At 37.8% G+C, this 17,620-nt stretch overlaps 1 protein-coding gene across 10 annotated transcripts in view; it reads left to right on the top strand.

The window, feature by feature from the left end:
- Positions 1 to 17,620, top strand: part of Klc (kinesin light chain) — a 675,112-nt gene that overhangs the window by 481,313 nt on the left and 176,179 nt on the right. For all 10 annotated transcript variants that reach the window (XM_069817989.1, XM_069817979.1, XM_069817988.1 and 7 more), the window contains one exon: positions 5,002 to 5,311. In XM_069817989.1, the coding sequence (XP_069674090.1) occupies positions 5,002 to 5,311 (310 nt within the window). The remainder of the gene's footprint in view (positions 1 to 5,001; positions 5,312 to 17,620) is intronic.

Below are 17,620 nucleotides of genomic sequence, written 5' to 3'. Positions count from 1 at the left end.
ACCATAAGTTATGTTTATATGGACTTCTTTGCTTGTTCTCAGATCTTCTATCAATTCCCAAGAGCTTTCCCACGTCTTTTAATACACCTTGTATATTGTATCATATGACGTATGTGATTGTCTGTACTTTGCCATATATGAGCGCTTTTCTTACTTTAATATTGTAACGTCCACTAACGTCATAGCGCTCGACCGTGTGCCGCGAGATATTTACTTGTTGGTGCGATATGCTGCATACAGTAGTAGAAAATATGGAAAAAGTTGTACTGTTCCCGAAACTTCTTTGCATATTCCGGTTAATCTCAGATACCAGATCGCAAATAATAGTTCGGAAATAACAGTTTAGCAAATGACCTGGAGCTGCAACTGCCATACTACCACAGTCTAGTATATACAGTCACGAAGCTCAATGCGTAGGGAATATGCATCCATAGATAGTTGCTAACCACTAGGATCGCTACTATCGCCTCATTACAGACAAAACGAAATAGTACCGGCACAGTCTATTGTTCCTAGTACCCTCTACAACTCAAGTTTCGTGACTGTACTCGTATATACTAGACTGTGATACTATGTCGTGAGGGAAGATATTCTAGAAAACTGTTTACGTCATGCAGTATGCTGTAGACGTATACTTAGAGAATAAATGGAATGGATTTTCATTATGCGACTGTGGAACAAATTGTTGATTTCACAGTATTAAAAGTTTTTTTTTTTTTAGAAACAGTTGTAATGTGTTTTATCATAACGTAAAATGTCACTTTTAAAATTGTTTAAAATTTAGATTACGGCCTACAGTGTGTTATTTTACATTTCGACTGCGACTGCGTGAGAGTTCGCGTCAATAACTGGTTTTATCGATCGATAACCCGCTCGCGAATAGCTGCTCGTACAACTTCGTTCAATAGTAGGATGCACAGGTTATTTCACAATAAGTATTAACCTGTGCTATAAATGTTATAGTAGTTGTTTTAAGTTGTGTCTCTCTGCAGTTACACATTCCGGATATCTTTCAATTACTTTTTATTTCAATTAAGTTTTAATTCACTCCCAAAAGTTCTTTATGCGTAATTCTAATTTCTATCTTGTTATTTTCTTTAAGCCTATACTATTCGTGTTACTTCTATGAACTTTCTCTTTTACGGTTCTTCTCATATAATAGTTGCACATTGTAAGGTCTGGGGAACGTGCGGGCCATAATCCTCTAGTAACGATCCTGACATCTGTTAATTTCAAAGAATCCCAGACAGCGTTTGTTGTGTCAGAATTTTGTTCCTCTTAATATCAGGCAACTGTTAAAAACGGTGCATTTATTTTCGGTACATCTCCACAGTCCTACTATCTTAATATATGAACTCTATGATTCTGTTTGTAGTTACAGCACACCATATAGTAATTTTTTTCATCGTGCAGTGGAACTACATGTAGTAAAATGTGATTCAGTGTTTATTGTTCTGTGAACTAGCATAGCCACGTAAATGAAACCGCGGTTTACCTGAGAAATTGTTAATTGTGGACCGACAATACCATTAACATTGTTCTGCAAAACTCAGTTACAGAAATTGAGTCGACTTACTGCCAAGCTATTATTGTGGGACTATAACCACTCTATGTAAGATTTCAAGTTTAAAGTTTAGTAGTTGGGTTGAGAATTTTGAGACACCTATTTCTGTGCAGGATGTCATGGAGATTTCTTTGAAGAACTTTCTGATATTTTTCCAGTTTTGTTGAGTTTTCATCTGTTAGAACACAACGATTTTCCTTACGAATTCTGTTGCTTAGAGATGCCGTTTCCCCTATCCTAAGAACAAGTCATCGCACTGTATCAGTATGTGAAACTTCACCAAAACAGGCCAACACACGTTAAAAGTCTCCTTTTTAGTAAAAACATATGTTCGTTTCACGCAGAGTTCTCAATGTGGTAGTAAAAATTCGTTCAAAGAACAGTTTATATCCTGAAGAAATTCTTGAAAAGCATTTATAATACTACATTTAAGGAAGTCAGTCGCGAACATTGAACCCTGGCTCCCCGGCACACGAAACGAGCGCGTTCTCAACGATTATAACATTTCGAGAGAGAACAGTGAACATCTCTCGAAGTTAGTAGTTCATTACTAAAAGAACACATCTCAGTGTATAGAATTATGCAAGATGCTAAGGTTAGTTTCAACAGCAATGCTAACGCACCCTATTTAATTGGCTGTAGGCTATAGTCGAAGTGAGAACAAGAAGTTAGCTTTCGAGTTCGCACGCCGCTTTTAGTGTTCCTGGGTGTTTGGGCCTGAACTGTAATAGACGTGTTTTATTATACAGGGTGTTTCCGAAGTGGTGTTACAACTTTCAGGGATGATGGCGAAGGGCACATGTATCAATTTGAGATCAGGAACCATGGTCCGGAAATGACTGAGTCGAAAGTTATAAGCAAAAATAGTTGTGTGGAAATGGAATTGTAATTTGGCACCACGTGCCCTCCTTCCCTTAACCTTTGGAACAGCCGTGGAAAGATGGTACGGGCCGGATGTCTCCTACGTGGATACTTGTCTACTGTTCCCATTGGATCATCCGTATTCTAAAATCAAGTCTGCATATTCCGCTCTCGTGTACTCCTACATTTCACTAGAACTGATCGACTGGACATTGCAACTTGTACACATACACTGCTGTCTACAGACGTGCATATCAGGACCGACCATGTCCGTTACATATTACGCTATCTGCATTGCTTTAGTGTAGTTTCCTGTCTCCACCCCTCAGACAGCGCACTGAATGGAATGCTGTAAGTAGACAATGTAAACAACATCAGATGAATACAGTATGTGTAAGATGTACAGAAGAATAAAATTATTTCATTTCCACACAACTATTTTTGCTTGTAACTTTCGACTCGGTCATTTCCGGACCAGGGTTCCTGATCTCAAATTTATACATGTTCTCTTCCCCATCATCCCTGAAAGTTTGTAACACTAGCCCGGAAACACTCTGCAGATGGAAATTCTTGGGTGCATGCAGGGGAAGGATTGTTGCTCATTATACAAAAATCACACAACCCATCTCCTGATATAGCTGTAGAAAAGAATCTGCTTTAAAATTATGTTAAATTAATTAAAAAAAAAAAAAAAAACTTTAAACTTAAAAATCTCAGTTGATATTTTCCGTGGGTTGGATTACTTTTGCATAACTACATATAATTTTTTTTCATACGTGAAATCGCAGTCCGATATTTATTTCTTGATAAGGACTACCATTGAGATAATGTACTTCATCGGAAAGTGTCAATGAAATTGTCATATCCATCCACACGATTAAAAATCTCCTCACAAAACGCTCTTTTGTCGAGAAAATCGCGATGTTTTATTTTATTTCTCATCGAATTTTGTATGATTTAAATATAAGTCGCTTGAGCAGATGGGACGGGATCATGGCACCATAAATTACAATAACGAAATTCACGCCTTATATCCTCGAAACTGTCGTTCTTCTAAAAGCTTTTAATTGCAAAAGCATGTTCTGCACTGGTCCACCTTTCCATAATTACTAAATGACATTGAATTGGCAACAGAATGTGCGCGCAGTTTATCACTCCCCCCCCCCCAACTGTGCTGTGAGAGAGATACGCTCCTTAAAATTGCCCTATCTTCTGCCGAACCCTGTAGGCCTTCTTTCTATGCATCCCCAATTCACTGAACAACAAATGTTTACTTTTTGTCTTGCTCCAAAATAAAAATAGGTGAATATTACTAATATGTGTGCCCTAAAACTGAATTTAAAATCCAAATTTCCCCATCACGTACCATTTTGTGGGGAAAATGAATTGAATTTTTAATGACAAAACTTACTTGTTTTTAATTTTTCACTGCTTCTGATAAAATTACAATGCACTAGGGATTCAAAATTCCTCATAATACTTGACAAATGTGTACTGGATACAAAAATGATGTTATATAGCTTAAAACACAGCAATAACAAAAATATTTCATGCATACAGTATAATGAGAGAAATCTCGGAATTTGAACTTACATTTAAAATAATTTTCTGGATGACTTCTGTTTATAACTGTATTTTACAAGGAACCAAAAATAGTCTGCAAGCATGCTGGGTGCTGATCTTCCTTTATATCGCGTTTCCATTTCAAATATTTCTTGATGAAATCTTTCCCCACGCTCTTCGCTTACCGCACCAAAGTTAGGAGAAAAGAAATCCAAATTGGAATCTAAAAAGTGTATTTTGGGAGACATATTACATTGCTGTCATATACACTTAATATGGTTTCCATAGCAAGTTCTGTGTAGTTCTCTGCCCTAGAATTTCCAAGGAAATTTGAGCAAACTTCTTTGAAAGCGCGCCAAGCCATTCTTTTTGTAACGGAAAGTTTTTCCTGAAACAAAGGGTCAGCCATAACTTTGTGAATTTGTGGCCCGAAAAAAATGTCCTCTTTTAATTTGCCTTCACTCAAACTGGTAAACTTTTCCTTTAAATACTGAAAACCATACCTTTGTTTGTTTATTGCGTATACCTCACTTTGAACTGTTATGAAATTTACTTAATAGAAGGGACCAATATCTGTTTATTTATTAGAAGTAAAAAATAACATGCCAAAGACCATGAGAAACCAGAAATAAGTCATAAACTCATAAAATGCATTACCTTTTGTTTTGATTTGTACTCCCAACCCGCGCCAGATGTTTCCTGGGGGAGTGCTTATCGAAAAGTGAAATCATAATATATCTTAAAAACCTTACGTGATACGAAGCAAAGAGATGCATTTTCGGATTCAGCGCACACCAACCCATAAGGGACACGAGCAAAATTCTTGTTGTTCATTGATCGAAGTACCTTGTGGAATAGGCTACTCCGGAGGGATACAGGTGGCATACAGACATGAAACTCAGACAAAAAAAAAAAAAAAAAAAAAACAACGTGAACTGACGTGCGAAGCTTCTTAGTCCTCGAAAAATAAACTTATCTAACAATTAATTCTTTTTTTTTTTTTTTCGTTATAGGAAGAAGATCGAGTGTATCGGCAAGATGACTCAGATGACGCAAGAAGAAATCATGACCAACACCAAGACGGTGGTGCAGGGCCTGGAGGCGCTCAAGAACGAGCACAACTCGATCCTCAATGGCCTGACTTCGAGCCTCGAGCTCGCGGTGTCTGCGGTCGAGAAGGCCCAGCAAGCCGTGCAGCAGCAGAACGTCGGGAGCGGCGGTGTCACGTCGGGCGGCACCGGCGACGCTAGCGTCGTGGAGGAGAAGACGGGACTCGTGCAGAAGTCACTCGAGATGATCGAGCTGGGTCTGGGAGAAGCGCAGGTAAGTCGCCGCAGCAGTGTTACAGAATGTTTCTACAGGGTGTAAACGATTTCAACTGCCAAAAAATACTGATATTAAAGCATAAATAATGAAGGAAAAGGTCGAATGTTTTAATGTAACTTTCGACGTTTTCCCAGAAATAAAATGTATTTTATGAGTCTGACTTTTTTAAAAATGAGAATAGACAATCATTGTTTAATTTGCTCGATACGTATTCTGAAGCAGTCGTTTGTTACTCTGTTGTGTATTGGCATGTGTTGAGCGCATGGTCATTGGCAATGATATTCACCCTAAGTTGAAATGTAAACAAATAGACTACTGTCAGTCTTAAAAATAAGGAATTTTAGAAAAAAAAATTAATTATAAAAATAATTAAATTTCACTAGACATCTTGTTCAGCACACGGATATGTAGGGTGAAGTTGCCTATTTCCATGATAACCCTAATCCCGTGATACTTTTTTAAAATTGAATGTCAGTCAAAGCTTTGCAGTTCGACCATAGCGCCAGACATCTTTCTCGAAAGAGTGCATCTTTCGCCTACTTTTGAGACATCGGTGAACTTCCTAGCAAGATACCCAATCCAGTAACATTCAGTGAAAAAAACGTATCACGGAATTAGGCAACCTTGCCCTAGTGTCTGTATAATTTTGTCAGATTGTGTTGTTTACACCCTGTATAATGAGGTTGCAGAAAGAACGGCTCTGATATTTCTGCGACGTTAAGGAAGAAAACGTACGAGGACTTGATGTACCTATGCCTTTACCTTAAAAGTCTACTTTAGCGATTCCGTATTTCTAGGAAACAAGCATGTGCTTTTAGTCTCTCGCCTGAGAGCACATAAATCAAACCTTTGGCGTAGTTTTGTCTTTGGTTCTTGAATTTTGTAACTTCTCGCAGTGCAAATTTGAGGTAAAATGAAATATGCCTATAAGTATTGAATCTCCATTTGTTAAAGAAAACCCTAGTGACAAAAGTATGTTAGTGTTACGCCCAGTTTCTTCAACCTTTGTTAAAATGCACCTAACATAGCGTTAATTAACTGTAAGTTAAAACTATAAATTGTTGTTAAAAATATTGCGTTTCTTCACCATTACATTTCACATTTTAACATTCTGTTTGTTATCACTCTGTTAGGACCAGAGATTCTAGAATTTAACCATAACCTATAACCAAGTAGGCTCAATTCTGTTTTCTGAACTCACCGTTGCGATTCTCGCTTATTTCCGTTGTTTGATTGAGAGAGGATAAAAGTCTTTCTACTCTGTCAGGTTTGACTTACGCTTCTTTCCATCGACTGTATCACAGTAGCATGGAGGGGCGTATTGCCGTGTTGGTATTGCTGTTGTGAAATGGAAGACACTGGAACAAAAAGAAATCATGGGACTAATTTCTCTTCCTTCGAGAGAAACCTTCTGCTGGAAACAATTTCGCAGTATAAACCAGTTATTGAGAATAAATAAACAAACTGATCTGCGTTGAAAGCGAAAAGTGAGGCTTGGCAGAAAATAGCCTATACCTTTGTATGCACTTCTTTTCTGTTAAATCACTGAAATTCTCCGCTCTGTTTATGTATTCGTGGGTATTATTTTCTGAATAATCAAGATATAGAAGTTCAGTATCTAACGCACCAGTAATATTGAATACTTCTATGCTAACAGAGAGTTAAATGATTTAACTTTATGGAATTGAGTAGCTAAGTTAACATGGGTTTTAACAGCCTATTAGTACTAATAGTAGTTGAAGAAGTGCTTCAACTGTCAAGTTTACAGTTAAAATGGAATAACACACTGTTATAATTTAACAAAGGTTGAAGAAACCGGGCCTTATAGTTACAAACATCCTAAAATAACTATATACCATTAACTAGTGTAATTTAAGTTTTTAGCATAAATCGTCTTCAGATATAAATAGAGAATATTAAATAGGATAATGAAAAAAATACTACAAAGTTTGAAGTTTTGTGAATATTGCGTTAATGAATGAAAATGCTTTCTTGTACAGCACTTGAAAAATAATATGTCACTGAGAGGGGTTCTGTAGTTCTTGTTGCAATTGAGGGGTCCAGTGGAAAAAGGGGCCCATGCCACATTCCTGTTGACTTTTAGTATCTTCGATAATTCGACATATCTTGTCATGTAGGACTTCTTTTATGAACTTCTAGTCTTGTGGCATATTTGTAGCGGACGTGGTGAGCATGTATAAATGCCTCTTTTTCAGTTGAAGATAGAATCTCAGTGGAATAAATGCTTCTCCTACAAAATTTAGTTTTTGTGGCATGGTTCCCTTTTCCACTGAGGCCCTCAATTGTTGAGATGTTTAATGCATCTTTTAATAATAAAAACCGGGAAATCAATGAAAATACGTTCTACTAATGAAACATTTTCTTCACACATGCATAGATTTTGACTAGTTTAAACCTCACAGATAAAATTTCGATGTCACTTTGGTAAACAACAAATGCACATCCCAGTCAAGCTTCTCCAGTAGTTTTATTTTAAGAAAGTGAGTCATCTGTATAAATACGAATCTGTTTATATTCTGCCGATCTTGTTTCCTCAGATTTTCACCTTTTCCGTTCTCTATCGGTCTATCCAACAATATTTAAGAGAACTTCTTTGATAACGAAGGTGTTTTACTTCACTTGACGACTTCTTTAACTCCAAACCAGCAGAATTCTACCCCAGCGTTGGCAGAGTCGTAAATAATAATAATACTTACTTACTTACTTACTTACTGGCTTTTAAGGAACCCGGAGGTTCATTGCCGCCCTCACATAAGCCCCCCATTGGTCTCTATCTTAAGCAAGATTAATCCAGTCTCTATCATCATATCCTACCTCCCTCAAATCCTGCTTAAAATTATCCTCCCATCTGCGTCTCGGCCTCCCCAAAGGTATATTTCCCTCCAGTCTCCCAACTAACACTATATGAATTTCTGGATTCGCCCATACGTGCTACATGCCCTGCCCATCTCAAACGTCTGGATTTAATGTGTCTAACTATGTGAGGTGAAGAATACAATGCGTGCAGTTCTGCGTTGTGTAACTTTCTCCATTCTTCTGTAACTTCATCCCTCTTAGCCCCAAATATTTTCCTAAGAACCTTATTCTCAAACACCCTTAATCTCTGTCCCTTTCTCAAAGTGAGAGTCCAAGTTTCACAACCATACAGAACAACCGGTAATATAACTGTTTTATAAATTCTAACTTTCAGATTTTTTGACAGCAGACTAGATGACAAAAGCTTCTCAACCGTATAATAACAGGCATTTCCCATATTTATTCTGCGTTTAATTTCCTGCTGAGTGTCATTTATATTTGTTACTGTTGCTCCAAGATATTTGAATTTTTCCACCTCTTCGAAGGATAAATCTCCAATTTTTATATTTCCATTTCGTACAATATTCTGGTCACGCGACAGAATCATATGCTTTGTCTTTTCGGGATTTACTTCTAATCCTATCGCTTTACTTGCTTCAATAAAATTCCCGTGTTTTCCCTAATCGTTTGTGAATTTTCTCCTCACATATTCACGCCATCCGCATAGACAAGAAGCAGAGGTAACCCGTTCAATTCCAATCCCTGTCCGATATTCTGAACTTTCCTAATGGCATATTCTAGAGCGAAGTTAAAACGTAAAGGTGATAGTGCGTCTCCTTGGTTTAGGTTACAGTGAATTGAAAACATATCTGACAGAAATTGACCTATACGGACAATAATAATAATAATAATAATAATAATAATAATAATAATAATAATGGTCTAATATAGTCCTAATAATAATAATAATAATAATAATAATAATAATAATAATGATAATAATAATAATTTTGCAGTGGTGGTGGTGGTGGTGATGATGATGTACAGTTGTAACAAAAACATACTGCTAGAATTTAAGAACGTATTTTTCTCAGCTGAGGAAGGAAATATTTTATCCACTTAGATTCCTAATGCTTTGTTTCCGTGTCAGATCTTCGTATACACTGCGAGGCAAACTAGAAACTTTTTCATTCCTTCGGACTATCTCGCCCTTTCAAGGGTGGCTGGGCAGCGACCAGTCTCGGGCCTTCCTTACAGCTTAATCTCCGGCTTGCGAGAGAAGTTTGGTGTTTTCTCATTCCCGTGGCTGCAGCATACTTATATTGCCGAAATATTTTTTTAGCATGTTGCGGGAAAAATAATAAAATAGAAACAAAATATTTCTCTCACCTTCACATTGAAGCAGGTGTTAAAATGGTCTATAACGAAGGTAATATTATTCTGAAACACTCTCTGAAGGTCTGTCCATGTTATTTTGAGGACCACTGTGTTTGCCTCAGTTTCTAACTTTTGCAAGGTGTGATGATTATTACGCTACACGTTTTGTTTTAAATTTCCTCATAGATAAAAAAAGTCACACACACTGGAGTGAAGAGAACGAGATGGCCATAGTCTTCTGCGGATTAATTTATCAGCAAACACTTGCACAAAGAATTTTTTTTGAGTAGCGAACGTGACGTATGGGGCATTGCACCGTCCTGCTGAAAATATCCTTAATGGTTTTTAGTGGTTTTGTGCTTCAATGAACATACCAAAATGGTGTTAATATGTTATTCACATAACTGTCGAAATTTGTCTCATAATGAAATATTATCTAACGACCCGATAAGCACTAACCGTGCACCACACCTCCATTTGTTGATCTTGCAATTTCGTACACAGCATGCTGTTTTTAGTCAGCCAGAATCTTGAATTTTTTTTATAATTTACATCATCGTTTAAATCAGAGATACAGAACTGGAAGAGAGGAGTGGAAGCATGGGGAAAGTGTTTGTTCCTCCGTCCACAATCCTCGGCCTTAATGTCGTATGTGTAACGTTTTGTAAGCACACTGCATAAGTTACATATCTCTTCTTCCCCTACCATGTCCAATGACGTGAAGATTGAAAGGAAGGAATGAGTGCCGTGTTCCTGCTTGTGAAGTCTGACACAATTGTGACACAGTTTTGCATCCCTGATTTAAATGAAACCAGGCCTCATATTTATGGAAATGGGTTATAGATTGGTATTTCCATCGTGGATAGACAAGAACATCCAGTTACAAAAGGTAACTTTTTTATTTTAGTTGGTTATTTAACGACGCTGTATCAACTACTAGATTATTTAGCGTCGACGAGATTGGCGATAGTGAGATGATATTTGGCGAGATGAGGCCGAGGATTCGCCATAGATTACCTTGCACTCACATTACGGTTGGGAAAAACCTCGGAAAAAATCCAACCAGGTTATCAGTCCAAGCGGGGATCGAACCCGCACCCGAACGCATCTTCAGACCGGCAGGCATGCGCCTTAACCGACTGAGCCACGCCGATGGCTTACAAAAGTTAAAAAAACAATGTTATGTTTTATTTAACGACGCTCGCAACTGCAGAGGTTATATCAGCGTCGCCGGATGTGCCGGAATTTTGTCCCGCAGGAGTTCTTTTACATGTCAGTACAAAAGTTAATTCTTGCATTAAAATCAGGGGGTTGCAAGCTGTGAATGATAGAAACTTTGTGGGAAAAATTTCAACTTTTAATTTCCTTAATTCTAATCTTTATAGAATTAGATTTTATGAGCTACACAGCGGTTTGTACTTTTGTGACAATTCTAAACTCGAGGTTTCCTTGGTTCTGGGCTCTCTTGACGCAAGATTTCGTCTTATTGAACATTGAAGCAGTTTCTCGCCACATTCTGAACTACTTTGCAGCACACGCCATTAGGATAAAGTCTCTGAAACTTGCGAATACATTTGTACTATTTCTTCTTGAAGGAGTCAACTTTCAACAATATAATTTCGAATTTCGACTGAATATTCAGCCTTTCAAACTGAAAGCTCAATGTAAACTAAGAAACCAACATGTTTTCAGTTTTAAGTGGAGGTGCATATTTGTTTCTCTTCAACAGCTTTCAGGAAGCATATACACCGTGTCCATAAATTATCTTTTCCAACTTCAGATCTAAATAACTAAATAATGAAACGTGGTATCTCAGTTCTGTTTTTTTTTCATGTGAAAGAGAATCTCTCAAAGTTTTGTTTTTACCACCCCATTGCACTTCTATGTGTGCCTCCTTTGTCGTCCTTAGGATATCAAGGCGATAATTGATTTCCTGCCATGTCCGCTGTAGTACCTCCACAGTAACTGATGCGATGGTATCTTGAATTCTTTGTCGTAGGATTTGAATATTGAGAACTGACGTCTGGTACGCAATATCCTTTGCGTAACCCCACAAAAAGAAATCCAAGGGGTTATGTCGGTTGATCGTGGTCGCCAAGGAAGTGGGCCATCCCTCCCATATATGTAGCATATTATTGAGGATTAGAACAGCTGAGAACGTTCGCTCACTATAAAATAGGCGATATTGAAAGGATGCCGTAGTCGGAAGGATCGGAATGCCATCTTGTTTGCCTCACACAGTACGATTCTATTACTCCTATAGGAAATACAGTTATTGTTCATTCACTGTTCTCTATATTTTTATGTGATCATCATCTTAATGCCTATCTCCTGCTTTTTCTGGGATTCTCTTCGACCACGTTCGTGGCTATTGTCCTCTGAGGTGTCTCCGATTACCAGTAACTGCGTACTATTTACCTTGTTCCGTAAGACGAGAATGAGTTTCATCAAGATTTTCTAGTATGCACACCATTGATTACGATATTTTCTTCCTGGCATTAACCGTTTGCCAACCCGTAAATGAAACCGTTTCCAGACCTATGTGATACATAAGCCAGGATTTATATACACTAAAAGTTAATATTGCTAGGCGCTGTAGTTTATGAACATAAAAGCCTTGCACTCCTTTTAGATACCAGTCTTGTTATTCAGTAGTTCTTTTGGTACCGTTAACGGAATTAAACGCAGAATAAATGTGGGAAATGCTTGCTATTATTTGATTGAGGAGCTTTCTTCATCCAGTCTGCTTTAAAAAAAACTGCAAGTTAGAATTTATAAAACAGTTGCATTATCGGTTGTTCTGTATCGTCGTGAAACTTAAAGTCTCACTTTGAAAGCGAAACAAAAGTTTTAGAATAACGTGCTTAGGAAAATATATTTTGGGACTAACAGAAATGAAGTTACAGGAGAATGGAGAAAGTGACACAACGCAGAATTGCACGCATTGTATTCTTTATCTCAGTGTTCCGCAACCTTTTTATACTCACGGCACACCCTAGATGGGCCTAGACTCAACACGGCACACCAAAATATTAATCCCCTCAAAAACATATGATGTGACTCCCTTAATATACAGTAATTACGTAATGTAATTAAATTTATTATTATTATTATTATTATTATTATTATTATTATTATTATTATTATTATTGTTATTATTGTCGTTACTATAAAACATCGACTATTGCATTTATTAACAATTTATGAACTTTAATTCACTGTAGAAAATACGCATTTTTGGTATTAATATTGAAGTAAATAACTTTACTCACACCTCCAATGTGATACTTGGGCCTGCTTAGGTGCACAGAGGTGGCTGATCTGTGGCGGAATCGTTACCAGTGCAAGCCTCATTTCTTCATCGATGGATTTGAGTCTCTCCCTCTTTGATGTTTTAATTTTCAGTTAACGTCCAGAAGCCCAGTTCACATACATATGTAGTTGAAAATAGCAATAATGTATTAACTGCCATCTCAGAGATAGCCGGGTATTCACTTCTTATTGACAACCAAAATGTTTCCAAAGGCACTTCGAGAAGTTTTAATTTCAATATTCTGTCTGCTTTTAAGTCTCGTAGTTCCTCTTGTACGAGTATATTATTCGAAAGATGTTTTCAATCCACAATGAATGGATCACGAACCCAGTCAAAATCTTGGACACTCTCTCCGAAATAATTCTTCAACTTCTGCTGCAAGATTACTAAATGTTCTTTAATTATGTCCATCAACACTTTATTACCGTCACCAAGGGGCCATATAGTTGGGAACATCTCAAACAACCCAGTTTCAGGCATCAACAACGTTTCAGCTATTATGTGTGTTTTTTTGGCCTTTACGATAAGTTCGGCTACCTTATACTTTATGTACTTTTTGTGAAACCTGTACCGACATTGTCATGAGCGTCAGTTGTTGTTTTTTTTTTTGTTCCAAAAACCGACGATAATAATATATATCTTTGTTTGACAGAAAGGAATGTTTTGTTACCAAATGTCATTCAATTTACTGAGAACCATAGAATTACTGAGATTTTCACCAAACACACACACTCGAGGATTGGGCATATTTTGTCAACACACCATTTTAATTTCAATTAATTTTCGCGTCACACCTTTCATCTTGTGAAGGAACACCGGTTGCGGAACACTGCTTTATCTAACATAATAAGGAACATTAAATCAAGAGTTTGAGATGGACAGGGCTTGTAGCACCTATGGGTGAATCCATAAATGCGTATAAAGTGTTAGTTGTGAGACCTGAGGGAAAAACACCTATGGAAAGTAGAGTTTCCAAACGTCCAGGTTTTATCTAAACAGTCCAGCAAAAGGAATTTTGGTCCAGGCAACATTTTGATCCTGGTCTGGACGTCGAAATGTCCAGGAATTAGATTTCATGCTGTCTGGATGAGATGGATATTCAGTTGGATATGATAGGCTTCAATATTTTAAGAAGTGTGTATAAATATAATGCTTCTGATGAACAGTCTGTGGATATGCTGTGAATTATTGAAATTTGTAATGCCAGTTCCAGTATCTAATGCCTTCTGTACAAGAATTTTCAATTTACTCTGTCACATCTTGACAGATAACTGAAGTCGGCCTGGTTGGCACAGTTGGTATAGCGCTGGCCTTCTATGCCCGAGGTTACGCGTTATGTTCGAGGTTGCGGGTTCGATCCCGGGCCAGGTCAATGGCATTTAAGTGTGCTTAAATGCGACAGGCTCATAGATTTACTGGGATGTACAAGAACTCCTGCGGGACACAAATCCGACACGCCGGCGACGCTGACATAATCTCGGCACTTGCGAGAGTCGTTAAATAAAACACAACATTTTAATAGATAACAAACAAAATGTCTGAAAATCTGATCAAGGCAGAGTTGCAAATAAAAGCTAGAATATTATGTTCTGAAATTGTCCAATTTCTTAAGGACAATCGTAGTATCACTTCTCCAGAAAACAATGAAAAGAAATACAGATTTAAAAAGGAAGTAATCATGATTTTTCATTAAGAAGTTAATATTGTCTATATAGTGTCTCAGTGAGACGTAGATCAGAGGATAATATTAAAATGGATATGATGCTAGGGACTGGATTAATCTTTCTCAGGATAGAGACCGATGGCGGGCTTACGTGAGGACGTCAATAAACATCCGGGTTCTGTAAAATTAATTTGTAAGTAAGTAATCGTTAATGGTCTGTAATCCACCTAACCGCCACTTACAATACAGCGAGTGTTTACAGGATGCATCGACTAGATCTCTATTACTACATTACGGAGTCTTGTGAACCAGGCTCAAAAATCCTCTTTACGACACCACATCCACTGAGCTACAGTACACTGGGTGTTATTCTTAACGTTTAGTGCATATAAATCCGGACTCTAAATATATGTTTTTAAGTGTAAGCTGGCAGAGCGTTTTAGTTACATACTGTATACTGTAACATTGGTCCATCCTCATAGCGTCAATAAATTGTATAATCTTTTGAATTGAAAACAGGATGGATTTTTTTAAATATTGTACCCCTGCCGAGTTGATATAATACATCCCTAGAGACCCAGCACAGTTGGTTACGCCGTGACACAAAATCATAACAAATCAAATGTTTAACGTGTGGAAAAACGCTCACCCCTTTCCGCACAATCTCTCTTGCAGCCTAATTGAATCCAATTTGCATGTTCCACTCGTCTGTGGTCAGTCATCCACTGCAGACAAACTCTTTGTTGTTGACTTCCCTACATGGTGATATCGATTGTTGTGTTGATGCGGCAAACACTGACAATAAATCTGCATTCCGCGCCAAAGGACGCACATGAGATCAAAACACGCTTCACCGCGTGATGTGGGCCTTCCGAGCCAGACAGGCGATGGCTTTTTGTGAAAGGTACCGAGTTCTATTCTGGGCAGACTGTGGTGCATAAATCTGTTCAGAAAATCACTACGGAACTCGTATGACGTTGATGTCTTATAAGTATTAAATACTTGAGAAATATCTTTATCTCATTAGCTTCCAGTATCATACATTTGTTCCAACAGTAGATGTTAATAGTCAGATCTAAGATACGCAACAGATTATCCCTGTGTCATGAAACGTCGCTGAAAAATTTTAAATTATGGTCTATTTAATGACGCTCGCAACTGCAGAGGTTATATCAGCGTCGCCGGTGTGCCGGAATTTTTATCCCTCAGGAGTTCTTTTGATAACATAATCGCCGCTATAAAATCCTCGAGAATAAAATGGTTGGGGCATGTAATGAGGAATACGGAGAATAACATCAGTGAAACAGGGGGGTATAGACGACCTGGACGATCCAAATTGAGATAGTTGGATGGTGTGACATGATTTGGCAAGAATGGGTATTAGAAATTGGAGAAGAAAAGTACAGGAGAGAGATGAATGGAGGAAGATTGTTGAAGAAGCCAAGGCCCACTTAGGGCTGTAGCGCTGATGATGATGATGATGATGATGATGATGATGATGATGATGAGTTCTTTTGCATGCCAGTAAATCTACTGACATGAGTTTGTCGCATTTAAACACACTTAAATGCCATCGACCTGCGCCGAGATCGAACCCGCAACCTCTAGCATAGAATGCCAGCTCTATACCAACTACGCTATCGAGGCCGACTAAACGTCGCTGAATAAAATGAGGTCATATACACGTGGATTCAAAAGTTCGGCCACGTAGACAAATTCCGTTATTAGTGCACTAGCGAAAAATGAAAAGAAGGGAAAGTTGTTGGAAATATGTAGTTTTGTCCACACCTGTGGGGTAACGGTCAGCGCGTCTGGCTGCGAAACCAGGTGGCCCGGGTTTGATTCCCGGTTGGGGCAAGTTACCGGGTTGAGGTTTTTTCCGGGGTTTTCCCTCAACCCAATATGAGCAAATGCTGGGTAACTTTCGGTGCTGGACCCCGGACTCATTTCACCGGCATTATCATCTTCATATCATTCAGACGCTAAATAACCTAGATGTTGATACAGCGTCGTAAAATAACCAAATAAAAAAAGATATATGTAGTTTTCAATCTACTGTGCTTGAATTTTCAACGTAGAATACACCGTTGAGGCTCTACACTAGTACGACACACCCATCAATCCCAATACTGCCAAATTAGTAGCTTTTCCGCTAGTTCTATCGGATTTGAGATACGTAATGTATCGGGTAAATTACGAAATTCTGACAGTTGTGTTGCCAATACAAGTTCAGGGAGCCCCGCTAGGCAAAAATGAAATTTCCCTGAATTCTTATGCTGTCGATGTAAAGAAATGTTTCTTTGCACTGTGAGATGTTAAATAACTGCTAAACTCTGCATGTCAACTATTTTTCTCCTTTATGATATGATATATTTATTCATCTATCATATATCTGTAAGACAGACCTGTTACAATTCTATATTACCCCAGATCTGCCTTACTTTACAATTTTAATCACCTATGCCAAGTCTCACAACTAAAAAAAAAAACAAAGAAAAAAACAAAACAAACACACACACATACACACTAAAAGATCAATTTAATACACCATTACTTTTAACTTTCTCTTCCCATTTCATCTTCACTGTCATTAAAAATTTGCCCAATTTATTTAACTCTCTTATATTAGTTATATTACATATTTTCTTATATTTTATTTTATTGGGTTATTTTACGACACTGTATCAACATCTAGGTTATTTAGCGTCTGAATGAAATGAAGGTGATAATGCCGGTGAAATGAGTCCGAGGTCCAGCACCGAAAGTTACCCAGCATTTGCTCGTATTGGGTTGAGGGAAAACCCCGGGAAAAACCTCAACCAGGTAACTTCTCCGACCGGGATTCGAACCCGAGCTATTTTCTTATATGCTACATATCTATTCATATTCAAAAATTTATTATTTATCCACTTTTCCCTTGTATTTTCTCTTTTTCGACATTCCAATAATATATGGAACGCGTCTTCTCCCATGCCCCATAGGGAGCAGATATCCTTCTCTATGGCACCCCTCCTGTGTTTCAATTTTCATATTCCTAGTCTCCACCAAGCTAAGCCCATCCTTACTTTCCTATTATTTATTCTGACATTCTTCTTGTTCCCATGACGATTTTTCTCCGTTAAATAATACTTATCTA

The sequence above is a fragment of the Periplaneta americana genome, chromosome 2 (assembly GCF_040183065.1).
Source record: "Periplaneta americana isolate PAMFEO1 chromosome 2, P.americana_PAMFEO1_priV1, whole genome shotgun sequence".
In the NCBI taxonomy this organism is placed as follows: Eukaryota; Metazoa; Arthropoda; class Insecta; order Blattodea; family Blattidae; genus Periplaneta; species Periplaneta americana.
Note: the sequence above shows the minus strand (reverse complement) of the source record. Positions and strands in the feature narration are given on the sequence as shown.